This window comes from Populus alba, chromosome 13 (genome assembly GCF_005239225.2).
Source record: "Populus alba chromosome 13, ASM523922v2, whole genome shotgun sequence".
In the NCBI taxonomy this organism is placed as follows: Eukaryota; Viridiplantae; Streptophyta; class Magnoliopsida; order Malpighiales; family Salicaceae; genus Populus; species Populus alba.
Window position 1 is genome coordinate 7,625,282 of NC_133296.1, and position 14,002 is coordinate 7,639,283.

Consider the following 14,002-nt stretch of genomic DNA (forward strand, 5'->3'; position numbering starts at 1 on the left):
CTTGCCAATGGCTGTGTCCTGAGCAAAGAGATGATTGGTGGAAAATGGTTCTGAATTTCTGATTCAAACATCTGTGGAAGTCTTTCAATGTCTCCTTGACAGTAACCCTAAAAATAAAATGACCCGGAAATGTCTAATTATAGGCAAGGAAAGAGAGAGTGCTCCGCCGCATGGGAGCTTGCTTTTTAGCGGGTGGTCTGAGAAATGCAGAGCAAGATCTCCTCCTGTTTTATCAAATTGTTCTTTACTAATTGGCTTGGTTTTTGCGGCCTGCAATAATTCACCTGAACATTAAAATGCGATGGTGTTTCACTTTTTCGACAATAGACTTGGATGTGATGGCACTTCACCCTCTTTATACGAAAATGAAGCACCTTAACATAATCCAAGTCTATGAACAATGAAGTATCATCGCATATGACACATAACTCAAGTCTTTTAGTATGTTTAGCTCGCTTCTTCTTTCTTTCTTTTTCTTTTTTTCTTCTTTTTTGTTTTTTAATTGTTCCTTAAAAAAAAAAATTCCTTTTGATATGATTTTTTTGGCCTAATTGTACAATTAGATAAAGTTTTCAATTCAATTAAAAATCAACAACTATACTAAAAAAGTTAGGGTTTTCCCACCTCCTTCAATGTTGAGGTGGACCCCTTCTTTTATTTTTTTAAAAAATAAATTCTATCTATCAATTTTTTTCTTTTGGATTGAATATATTTTGAATTTTTCTTTCTTTCAATATTTTGTTAATTTTAAATTGGTTTTTATCATTTATTTTAATTTTTTTTCTATAAAATTATTATTTCAAACAATTATTCTGATATTTGATTGATCTATTTTTTATTATCATATTATTAAATAAAAAATATTTTAAAAAAATCTTAAGTAGAGTCTATGATTTGGATTGTAAGTTTAGCAAGTTCATCTATAGAGTCTAGGTCGATGTAATATTTCATTGTCTATATATATATATATATATATATATATATATATAATCTTGAAATTTTTCTAAAATAAATTATATTTTTACTAATTATCCAGTTTATTTATTAACATATAACTTATATAGAAGTAAACTAAAATAATTGCGTGCATTTTGCCGCAACCATCCTTAGGCTGCGGAGCAATAATATGGTTGTTCTTGCAAAAACTATTAAAATGTGAAAAAAATAGATGAAAAAAATAGAAACAAAGTAAAGAAATGTTAAAAATAACCGGAGATGCTACACGCTTGATTAGAATGGGGAAAAGGGTAAAGAGGCAATTAATAAGTATTTAAAATTATGATAGTAATTATTTTTTAAAATATATTTTGTTTGGAAATAAATTATAATTATAATTTTAAAAAATATATATTTTTGATATCATTATATCAAAATAATTTAAAAATATTAAAATTGTTAGTTTAAAATAAAATAATAAAATAATTTTTTAAAAAATATATTTTTAAATGCAAAAACAAATACTTAAAAAAAAGCAAAAGTGAAAGCAACGCGATAGGTCATAGGGCACTCAAAGGGCAGTGGTGTCTGCGAATCAAATCAAAATTACAGAGGTAGCAATTATCTTCGTATTGAAGGAATTCACATCTCCAATTCATAGGCAGAGGAAGTGCTAGTCATCCTGCGATTGAGAGGGTAGCATAGCAAACAAATAAGATGTGATTTCAAGACATTGATAGAGAGGCAAAGCACATCTTTATGCACAACGTCTTTCGCACGCATTGAAGGATTCCCTTCAGCATCACATGTGATGATGATCTTCAACAACTGAATCGGTAAAGTAAATTACAGGGAAAATAGATTCTTTTTGACCACGCAGTCCTCTAACCAACAGAGATAGCCTTGCTAATTAAGGCAGAATGCATCACCTAATTAGAGCTTTCAATTGTGAATACCAAGATTTCCTCGTCTTAAGAACTGAAAGGACAACCCATTACAATGTTCTAGCTGGAGTCCATTTTAGAGTACCTAGCTGTGAACTCTAAAATGGAGCTAAATACTTTGGGAAAAAAAGTGGAAGTAGAGCTGCAAGAACATCTAGCTATGGAGCCGACAATCCAATGGAAAGGGATAAGAGCTGAGGAAAAACAAAAAACTTTAACCAGCCTAAAGAGGGAAGGAGCAGCCCTGCACCTCAAACCTCGACAAACAAAAAACAAATGGTAACAGCTCTCTGCAACGAAGATTAAAAGGGGGAAAAAGCAGAGCATCATAAAAGATGGCAAGCCAACCGCGATTGTAGAGCTTAAAGTAGCAAACAGCCACAAAGCAGAGGCAGAATGGCGCTCAAAGATGTCAGGCTGACAAGAGAAAAAGAACATGGAGACTCAAACGAAGGGCATACCAGAAACGAAATTGGCAATCCTCCCAATGCGACCCAAGGAGAAGAAAGAGCCACATCGCAAGAAAACAAAGCCTCGGGGCAGCAAAGGAGACTCAAACGCTTGAGGATCCGAGCAACGAACACATTCCCATTGCCTTGAAGCACCAAAGCCACTTCAACTAGAGAATGACTGGTATATTGGTCGGTCGATATTAATTTTAAAAAAATATATATGAAAAGAATGAAGAATGTTTGAATAGTGTTATTAAACATCATCTTAATTTTTAAATATTTAATTAATTTTTTGTTAGATCTAAGAGAGGTGAATATTATCAAAAAATTATCTCAACCTAATAATTTAAGCTGTTAGATAAGGTTTTAATATATGATTTATATTATTCTCTAACACATTTCTTTGAGTGAAAGCTTTTTGAACTTAAAATTTATACATACTCACACTACCTTATACTTAACTTTTATCAAATAAATAGAGATGGTGAGATTTGAACTTGTGACTGCTTGGTCATCAAGGCTCTAATATCATGTCAAAGAATCATCTCAACCCAATAGCTTAAAATATTAGGTGAGGTCCCAAGATGTGATTTATATTATTCTCTAACAGGTCTTGCAGTTATGACAGACCCGAGCGCTTTGGGTTCGGCAGTCATGCTAGACCCAAGATACTTGAGTCTAAAAACCATGTGAGGTCTAGGCATCTTGGGTCTAGTAGTCATGCCTATCCAAGCAACTTAGGTCTGGCAGTCTTATCAAGCTCAAGTTGCATGGGTTTAGCAGCCACGCCAAACCCAGGCGCCTAATTGCCAAACCCATGTGCTTAGGCCTGACATGGTTGTCAAACCCAAGGCGTTTGGCCTAGCGTGGTTACTAAACTCAAGGTGATTGGGCTTAGCATGGTTATCAGACTCAGACACAAGTTTGGTATTTTTTTGGGCTTGGCCTAACGTGGGTAAACTTGGGAATTTTTTTTTTTAAAAATAAGGTTTTAATATTTCATATGAAAAAATTAAAAAATAATTCATGTGGATATAAGCTAAAAGATTATTCAAAAGGTTTTTTTATCCCGCATTGAAAAGATATTATCTTATCTTATTATGTTGAAGTATTTAAACCAAAAAGATTTTTTTATCCTACATTGAAAAAATACAATTTTTTTATCTTATGCTCAGGTGCATGGGTTTGTCATGGTTACCAAGCCCAGGCGCTTGGGTCTAGACCCAAGATACTTGAGTTTGAAAAACATGTCTAATTTAATAAACAACAAATGGAGGACAATTGTACATTTTAGTTGTCAGGAAATAGGGGGAAAAAATGCAAATAATCGATCATTGGGAGCAATCCAACTATTATTTATCTACACATACCACACCATATGAAAGAAGACATGGTTGCGCACCAAGTGAGACGATGAATGTTCAGATTTGGCTATCAAGAAGTGTAATACACGCTTTCTTAATAGCGCAGGCAATATTTATTTGCCAGGAAAGAAAAAAAAAGGTCAAAGAAATGTCTTATAAAATAATAAAAAAATAAAATTACTATTATAATTCAAAAATAAAGAATCTATTGATTTAAAATAATTTTTCTATACCATTTAGCTTTTATTATAATGTGATGGGAAACTGACATACTGACCTGCAATTGAAAAAAAAAAAAGAGCATAAAACCCGAGACACGGTAATCCCATAGGTTCAACAAAAAAGAAAAAGCAGGTGAAAAATATAGGGCGAGAAAAGCATTCCAAGCCTGCGATATGTCTTCGAGTCCACAGTAAAGTCAACTCGCATGCCACAGTGATTCACTCATGAGTATTGGTTCAGAAAGCTAAAAATCAAGAAAGATGCACCTGAGGTCAGCGGTGAAGGGACTTGTTCCTTCCTTTGTATCCTGGGTTCAAACCTCAGCTACATGCTCACTGGATTTGCAGGATGTTCAGTGAGCCGTGGGATTAATCGTGGTGCGTTAAGCTGGCCTGGACACCCACGTAAAAAAAAAAAAAAAAACTTCAATTTCAAGACTGTGATATTAAAATATTAAATGCTATGCATGCTTTTTGACCATCTGGCCTTAGGTCATTTCGTACAATGCGTAATGTCTGCTCAGACACATTTTCCAGCCTCAGGAAAATAAATAATACCCTCTCTTTCTTTTATTATTTTCCTCCATGCTTCATCGCCAACGTCATCTGACTCGTCAGCGCATGTAATTTGCATGCCTGCATGTTTGTTTCACCAGTTGTATAGTTACGACCTAAGTTGTCAAAAATATTATTTTATTTTTAAACTGTGTTTTATTTTTTTAATTTTTTTTTAAATAATTTTTTATGAAAATAATTTTTTTATCTAATAATGTTTTCTTTATAAATGATTTCTTAAAATGGTTTTGAAGACATTTTTTTCTAAAACTTTGACGGGTTTAAAATTTAGATTATAGCAAGTAATATTTAGAACTAATATATAAATGCTTGTTAAATAAAAAACACAATAAACTAATTAGCATAAGGATTCATATGAAGAGATTATATATATATGAAAAAGGCACATAGCAATTATGTAAAAAATCCTTATATTTGATATTATCAAGATATCTTATAAAGAAAATTTTATATTTTAATATCGACTACACATTATTTACTCAAAGATAACAAATGAACAAATGTTAGATATAACATAAATTATATGAAGGTATTAAGATGATCAAAAGAAGTATTCATAATCCTAGATTAATTAGGCAAAATGTTCTGCGTATGTTCTTAAATAGTATTGATTGAGAAATTCTTACATAAGGTGAAATGAAATTTAAAAAAGAGTTTCAAATTTTATCAAAGAATTAATTATTATGATGTTGATTGTTGATAATGAATATAATTCGATAAAAGTAAACTATTCAAGTTCAAATATCTAAATCTAAATATTTTTATGAAGAAATGATAGTTATACTAAAAAACTAGTTCACTTAAATGTTAATTTAAACAAATGATTTTTTTAATATTTAGAAGATCATAATATTATTAAATGTTACACTTGATTTTTAAATATCAATCAATTTATTTTACTTGATAATAAGTTAATTTATTTAATTTAATTTACTTTTATGATTTATATTTGAATCAAAGTATTAGAAATTTAATGGTCACCATGATTTACTTTGCTATTTCTAGAAATTTAGAGCAGTGGAAAAAAACAAAAATACTTCTAGTCGAAATAGTTTGGTTCTTTTGTTGAATGAAATTGTCTGGTTCTTTCGTTGAAAACTAGCACAAAATTGGTTACAAAATTATTTTCCTACAAACAAACTGTTTGTGTTATCTATTTGTTTTATAGGTTATATTACAAGACTTGTTTACAAAGAAATAGAGTATACATAAAAATAAATGGATCACGGCATGAGGATTCATATCACCATATATATTAATTGCGATTTTTTTCAATAAAGTCGAGAAAATATTGATTATTTAAGGAGTAACAAAATATAATTTAAAATGAAAAGATATTGAAATAATATAGATTATAGTTAATTAGATCAATTCTAGAAAAAAAAATTAACTTTCTTTTTCCATACCTAGCTGAAATCCTTTCAAAAAGATTCCCCCCACCAATAAGGGAATGAGTTTGGTACCTCCTAATTTTTTGTAATTTTTTAAAATTTTGTAGTTTTTTTTTTAAATAAACCAAGAAATATAAAGAATACACTATTAGTATAATACAATTTTGATATTTTTGTTGTGGGTCCAGAGACTGAGCCATGGTGTTTTTGATTTTCTAGACCTTGTTTAGTTTTGCATTTTAAAAGCGCTTTTGAAAAAAATTTAAAATTTTTAAAATTTTTTTCTTTGCTTCAAATTAATATATTTTTGGTGTTTTTAAATCATTTTAATGCGCTAATATATAAAAATATATATATATTTTTTTAAAAATATTATTTTAATATATTAGATGATTGTTGAGCTTTGTGATATATGAAGAGAGGAATTAGAAGAAGAAATGCTAGGGATAGGTAATATACAATTTAATCCTTTAATTTTCAAAATTAGATCCTTTTGGTCCCTTATGTTTATATAAATTCAATTTTGGTGCAAACTTTGTTTTTATTATTTTTCAATCTCTAGATTGATAAAAAGAGAGAAAGTTTCATCGCGTTCCAACATAAAAAGAGAAAGTTGTTTTTACAAATCTCAACTACCATATTGGTTAATCTTAGTTTCTATGGGTTTCATTTGATGAAACTAGCTTGATAGTGGTGTTTGTTTAACATTACCTAAAATAGTAGATCAAAGTCAAGGAAGAAAAATCTAAGCAGGTTTGTTTTCATGTTTGGAGACTTTTTTGGGTATTTTTAAGTTGATAAATTGTTTCTAAGTGTTTTTGAGGGTGTTTATGAGGTTAAAAAAACAAAAAAGTCTCCAAATTGAAAAACAAATATTTTTCTTTCCTTGATTTTTTTTTTAATGTTAAAATGAGTTTTTCTTAGTCTAATTCATAAACCCAAAAACACTTTATAGTCTCATTCAACTAATTTATCTTTATATCATATTGCACCCTAATTGTTTAATAAAAAAAATGCTTGACCTGTGATTTTTTTTTATGTAAAAATTATAATAGTTTTTTTGTTGTTTTTAATATATGCATTTTAGGGGTCTTATCTAATTCTAACAGTTGTAATCCAATTTTTGTATAGGATCGTAAAAAAATAAGGGAATTGATATACCTAACCCATAGATATATGTAATATCCATAAAATTTTAGCTCAACTTAATATATTCAACCTGCTTAGGTCTAAAAAAAATAGAATGAGTTGGATTTTTATTTTGTAAAATAAGTTAAGTTAGATATAATTAATGACGATAATACTTGATGATAACTTTTTAAATTAGATGTTTTTTTATAAAAAAAAAAAATACCAAATATCTAACTTTCTCTCTCTCTCTTCTCTCTCTCTCTCTCTCTCTCTCTCTCTCTCTCTCTCTCTCTCTCTTTTATAAAAATCACATTGATATCTAATAACATCAACTATAATAAAAATAGAAAGCATGAAACAATAAAAATATCAAATCAGATCATCTATGATCTACAGGCCATAACCACAACAATGAAACCATGTCCTAACTCAAAAACCTAGGAGCTTTAAACCAAATCTCAGATATAATCTCGAGCCTCTCGAGCTAGATCCTAGCTTGAACTCCAAGCATGATTCATGCTCATTTTCGACTTTTTGAAACCCCATTTGACTCTCAAAATATATAATTATAGTAGGGGTGTTCAATTCTTGTGATCGAATCTTCATTATCAAATTTAAGAGCAGCAAGACAAGCTAGTGAGAAGGAATTACATGAAATAATTAGGTAAATTATCCAAGAGAAAGAGATGGAGGTTGAGAGGGGTGACGACTGAAACAAAAAATAACAGAGAAAAGCTTGCGTGTCTCAGTGTTTAATTAAGTCTATTTTATGGACCACCACCCTTTGTATTTTTATTTGGGTTAAATATGATTGAATCGGTTCAATCAATTTCAGTTTTGTAAAATCTAAATCGAAGTGAATCAAGTGTTTTTTTGGTTTTTAAATTGATTTCTTTGATTTTTTTCTTTTAGTTTGGTTTTTTAATATATTTTTTAATTTTTTAAGTGGTTGGTTTTTTTAAACCAATAAACAAGTTTTCATACGTTTTTTTAATTTTAAAAACGAAAATAAAAATAAGAAACGAAAACAATAGCAAAACATCACTTCAAAATTTCAGGTGTAACGATCTGTTCAACATATCGTTTAAACCTGGTTACAATTCAATGTGTTTGGCATCACAAATGACCCGTAGGCCAAACCCACCAATGGAAATAAACAAAATAAAAAAACCAAACCAATTTTCTTAAAGAACGTGAAAAAGAAAGAGAAGAGAATAAATCTCTTGAGGTTTCTCTTTCTCTCCCTACAAGATAAGAAAATTCTTTTTTTACAAGACTCGATCACTCCTTGGTTGCTAAGTCATAGAATCATCATGTGGCTAGAGATCATCTGTTGTCTGATCGCTTACATGCTGTTCACATGCTTCTTCTCCGACGATGACGACGTTTTAGAGGTCGAATCCTCTGACACCAATGAACTTTTCAACGTAGCTAAGAAGTACGTACCTGTACCTATCTGCATATAGTAATTTTCAAACTTTTTTTTTCTTCTTCTTGTTCTTAACATTAATGATCATCAAGAGCTAATTGGGTTTTTATTTTTATTGTGTTTTTTCTTTGAATTGAAGGCTTGAAAAGCTATATGGAGGAAAGGTTTATGTAGGTCTCCGAATTCCGGATGCTGACGCTGGTTCAAGGCAAAATATAGATATAGTTCTTGTCACCAAAGGGTAAATGAAAATTTTAAGATAAAATATGTTATGAAGACAACAAGAATTATTGTTTTGATTTGACTTTACAGTGAGGCAGTGGTGATTTCTGTCAAGAATTTCTCGGGCTCTGTATCAATCAGTGGTGATGGCAGCTGGGTTTGTGAAGGCGAAGGTAGACACAAACCAGAGCGTCATCCTGATCCTGTAAGTTTTTCTTTCTTTCTTTCTTGGATACTTAATTACTCTGATATATGATTATAATAGCTTTCATGGTGGGGAAAAGTACCAAAGGCCATTGCCCCAAGAGGCCCAACATTGAACTTTTGTTGATATTTGCGGCAGGAGGGGTTAAGAAGGCGATTGATCCTTCTTTTGAAAATCTAACCATTTAACCAAAATGGGATAAAAAATCCAGTTACTGGAGCTTACTTTCGATTTTCTCCCTGAATTATGGATTCCAATAGACAGAAATAAATTCTCTTGGAAGCACTGGTGACTTTGAGGGATTGAATAAAAAACCAACTATTGCTGCCTAGTCCAATCTTTTTTTGTTTTCTGACAAAAAATGGAACAAGAAATTGTATTTAAGAATAGATGAAGAATAAATACATTATAGAAAATGAGTTACTGTCCAAAGCTTTTACAATGAACTATTACGAAAGCAACAGAGTATGGATTTTTTACTCCAGTGCAAAAACATGAGGTTGATTATGGCCACTGTTTGATCTGAATCTGTTTTATTAACCTCTTTTTTCTCAGGTGGAGGAGACTAAAAAGCAAGCTTCAATTCTTGAATCATATCTTGAACAAAGGGGAGTTGCTCTACCTGAAGGATATTTGTCTTGCAAAGTTGTACTTCCCAATCCTAAGTTGCAGTATGTGTTCAAAACATATGTATTATAAGCTGTGTAGTGTAGTTGACTCAAAATGAAAAACTAAATGATTGAAGTATATACCCAAATTGAAGCGCACACACTCTCACTTCTGACCTGATAAGGAGCAAGCCAGATGAAATTGTTTGTGCATTTGGTTATGTTTCTAATATTATGCTTTTTTGAAAAGTCCTCTTGAATAAAGAAACTACAGTAATAAATTTCTTGATTGGACTCTTGTTTAGGTTTAAGTGCTCTGGAAGAGTTTATAAATTGAGATTGTGCGAGTTAAAGTACCATTTTTGTTGTTAGTAGCAACATAAGATTACAATCTTGTCTTCCAGTGTGAAATACTTTTGTTCTGTGAAGTACATTGTATTTCTGTTGTGCTCCTTGGTCTCTACCTGGACCCGATGAAAAAAATGGGACCACTTATTATGGACTTGTTGATTTTAAAACAGGTTGTTTCTGTCATACTTTTTCATTCATGAATATTTGAATGTACTTGTGTTTTCTTGTATCTGAATCATCTCTTCGCAGTACAATCCATTCAGGCCATTTTCCACCCGAGGTTATTACCCATGACCAATGGGTACTGCTGAAACCTGAACCAAAAGGCCTGTTTTCTGGTTGGAAAAAGGGTTCCTTTAGTGGTGGAAAGAAGGAGATGCAGGAATCTATACATCAGAAACTCAACTTCACTCTCAGCACAGCTCCTGTGTGGGACAGGTTTGCTGCTCTGTGCCTAAGATTTTTATGAGTGCATTCTTTCTGCATTGTTGCGTATTTGGTCAGAAAGTGATTTCCAGCAGCTTGGATTAACATCATTAAACATATCAGGTCCTTGTGAAAAAAAGAGGAAAGAAGAATATCCGGCTTTCAATATTTAATTATTTGTGTTATCAGTTCTTTGATGCTTTCTGGGCCAAGATTGTCAAGTAGGGACTAGGGAACTAGAAAGTACAAAGAGAGGTGGTCTTCAACAGTAATCATTCTAAATGTTCTACTGGTTCACAAATTGCTAGATTCCACACCCTATGATTTCAAAGGCTCATTGAACACCGGTTAAACGGATGCTTGAGCCAGGAACATTGTAGTGATGAAGCTGATTGTGTGTACTGTGTCCCTAAGAAAGGAGGTGAATTTGAGTTCTTATGGTGGTCAGTTTTTTACGCTGCAGGTCCCTTCCCATTCATCCAAGTTGAAGCCATAAACTAACTTCAGTTCTCATCAGTTTGATTTTGCTGTGAGTTATGCTAAGGTGTGATTTGCACTTGACACAAAACAACTATTTCCAATTCTATGCAGGTTGGAGCTTAAGGGTAATAAATATGTCCTAGGAGAATTTCTGGAGTTTAAAGGAAAACAAGAAGATACCATGGCTTTGAGGGACATCAAAAGATCAAAAGTTAGTCGTTTGATCATTCAAAATACGAGCATGTTTGGACTAGGTAATCACTCCAACATTTGCTCTGCTTTTCTTTTTATGGAGACAATATTGATTGTTAATGAAATTTTTTTTCAAAAAGGAACCTGTGATAATATTCTTTACATAGTAATGCTTATTGTATTAATTAATTAAAGATTAAGATTTTTAGGTTTTGAGGAGTTTAAGAGGAGTCCAAGATGCAGATTGGTAAATCAAACATAAACCGTTGAATCAGACTGAAATTTTAATAGCTGATTTTGAAGGCATCTCGAGTTAAAATTTCATGATGATTAAAGAACAAAAAAGCTTTCAAATAAGGTTTGTAAGTTACTGTGTGAGATTGTTTTTATTTACTTTGATGTATTTGGATTCTTTTTTATATTTATATTAGGATTTTCAATTTAATTAGTATTTTACTATTTAAAAATACTAATACTAAATGGATTCTATTAGTCAAGTAAATTTTAATTAGGAATAATTTCTTATAAGTATTTTAAGTCTATCTATTATAAACAAAGATGTATAGTTTATTTTAAGAACATTCAGATTATTAAGATTTTTTATAAAAAAATGGAAGATTTTCTCTAATTCTGCAATAGTGATAGGGTTATAACGTTCGGATTTGAGAACCTTAATTTTTGCACACTATAATTATTTAGAAATTTTGGTTTAGAATTAAATGAAACAAACTGTAAAATACCATCTGAGTACTCTTAGAAATTCCAGTAGGAACTTACTAATGACATAAATTGATCCAGACAAGCTAAGACGAGTGTGAACATTCATAAGCACAACACTTACAGGATTGTAAATAGTTGTGCTATAGTACTGCTGTTGTATGATGAGTTGTGAGTTCTTAAACAAGCTCATGCCAAGAGACCATTAAGTATTGTGGTAGTTTCTGCCTTTTATTTTGGTTCCATGTATAATTGGGTTTTAAACCTTGTTTTTATAAAAGCTAAAATAACATGTTTTTTTTTTTATGAAACCCGCTTTTTATATATTTTACATGCAAAAATCTATTTCAGAGCAGTTTTAACAAAGTATGTTTTTTTTCTTCTAAATTACAACCTCAATAACTCATCATCCAGGCTTGCTTAACACTCACACCCCACCAAAACAATGTTTTTGTTTAACTGTCCTTTTTTGTACTTCCTCTGTATAGTTAAGCTCATCCCTATTATAGTAACCAAAGCTCTATATAGCATTTGTAATTTTTATGTCGAACAAGCACGCATTCTGACAACCTATGCCCTTTTGCTTGTTTTTGCCTTTTCACTTATCTGTTCAAAACTCAATGAACACCTGCAGCCAATTCAAAGCTCCAGGTTTTGTACTCTGGCCGTGATTATCGAAGTGAAGGGGCTTCAGCTTCTGAGTTGAAGGAAGAAACCGTAAGATCAAGCACAGAGGTTCTGTTTCAGCCACAGAACTCCGCTAAAGTCCGCAAATTCAAGCTTTCTTCAATCATCTCCATGTCACTAAGTGCCTAAACATGCAAGTTATGCATTGCTGTGCAAGCTATAGGTCATAGGCTATGATGTCACCTTTTGACGGCCTCCGTACGTGTAAGTGTGAAATTATGGTTCATATTGTAAACTAAAATAACTAAATTATGACAAAAAAATGATAATATTATTTTGCATATAATATGTGCTTATGTGATAAAAGATTTAGGGGCATTGAGATTTCTAAATAACAATTACAAAATAAACTAAAATAAAAAGGTGGTTTGGAACAGTGCTAAATACTATTTACACATTTTTAATGTAGTATGGGTTAGAGTGGTATTTTTTTTTATATGTTTACTTTGATCTTTTAACTTATTTTTCAATCGATTGAGTCCTTTAATTGTAAAATTAATAGCCAATTATTTTGTATTTGTTGGCTAGGGATAAAATTGAAAGAAGGAGAACCAACTTAAAAAAGGACTGAAAATAAATGGTGTTTTTAAAGTTTGTGTGAAAAGTATAATTTAGTCCTTTAATTTTCAAATTTTGATTTTTTTGGTCTCTTATGTTTTTTTTAATTCAGTTTTTCTATAAAATTTTATATTTATTAATTTTTTAGTCCCTAGATTGTTAAAGAGAGAAAATTTCATTGCATTCTAATATAGAGAGAGAAAGTTGTTTTTTTCACAAATCTCAACTATCATATTGGTTAAACTTGGTGTCCATGTATTTTATATGATGAAAGTAGCTTGATAGTGATTGTTCAGAACCTCAATATCACCTAAAATAATAGATTGAAGTCGAGGAAGAAAAATATAAACCGGTTTGTTTTCATGTTTTGGGACTTTTTTAGATTTCTTAAGTTGATAATTTGGTTTTTAGGTGTTTTGAAGGTATTTATGAGGTGTGTGTGTGTGTATAGTTAAAATAAGTTACAAAATAGGTTTTTCTTAGTTAAATCATAAACTCAAAAGACCATTATTCAGTAACACTAGAGTTAAAAAATATTAACAGTAGGATTAATAATAAATTTGAACCTTAATATTCACTTGCACTAGAGTTAGAAATAAAAAATCTCTCGTAATCAATATTTACTAATGCTAGTGTTGAAAATATTTTAATTAGTTGAATATTCATTAATGTTAGAGTCTAAGAATATTATATGTAGACCATCAATAGCATAACATAACAAACTTTTAGCAATTTAAGATAAAATTAGTAATGTAGTTTACTTCAGGTATGACACTTTAGTTTCCTTTAGCGTAACCAATCTTGTAATATAGAATCTTTGCAAACTACTTATAGTTTTCTAATTATCATAATACCAAATGATAACTTCTTAAATTATACCTTTCTTCATTAAAAGAATAAAATGCTAGATATCTAATTTTTTTTCCTCATCCTTTTTCAAAGGTCACTATGATATTGGATATCAACGATCATAATGAAACAATGTTAATATCAAATGACATCACCTTAGACCTATAAGCCATAAACACCACAATTGAATAATGTCCTCACTCGAAAACTTAGGGGCTTTAAACGAAATCTTAGATATAGTCTCGGACCTCTCAAACTAAGTC

The 14,002-nt window shown here is 30.8% G+C and overlaps 1 protein-coding gene across 1 annotated transcript; it reads left to right on the top strand.

The window, feature by feature from the left end:
- Window positions 1-8,162: 8,162 nt before the first annotated feature.
- On the top strand, window positions 8,163-12,618 carry LOC118053541 (uncharacterized). The gene is made up of 7 exons (XM_035064825.2): window positions 8,163-8,453; window positions 8,584-8,685; window positions 8,757-8,871; window positions 9,427-9,542; window positions 10,080-10,268; window positions 10,848-10,990; window positions 12,280-12,618. The coding sequence occupies exons 1-7, from the start codon at window positions 8,329-8,331 to the stop codon at window positions 12,459-12,461; spliced, it is 972 nt and encodes a 323-aa protein (XP_034920716.1). The 5' UTR covers window positions 8,163-8,328; the 3' UTR covers window positions 12,462-12,618.
- The last annotated feature ends 1,384 nt before the right edge of the window (window positions 12,619-14,002 follow it).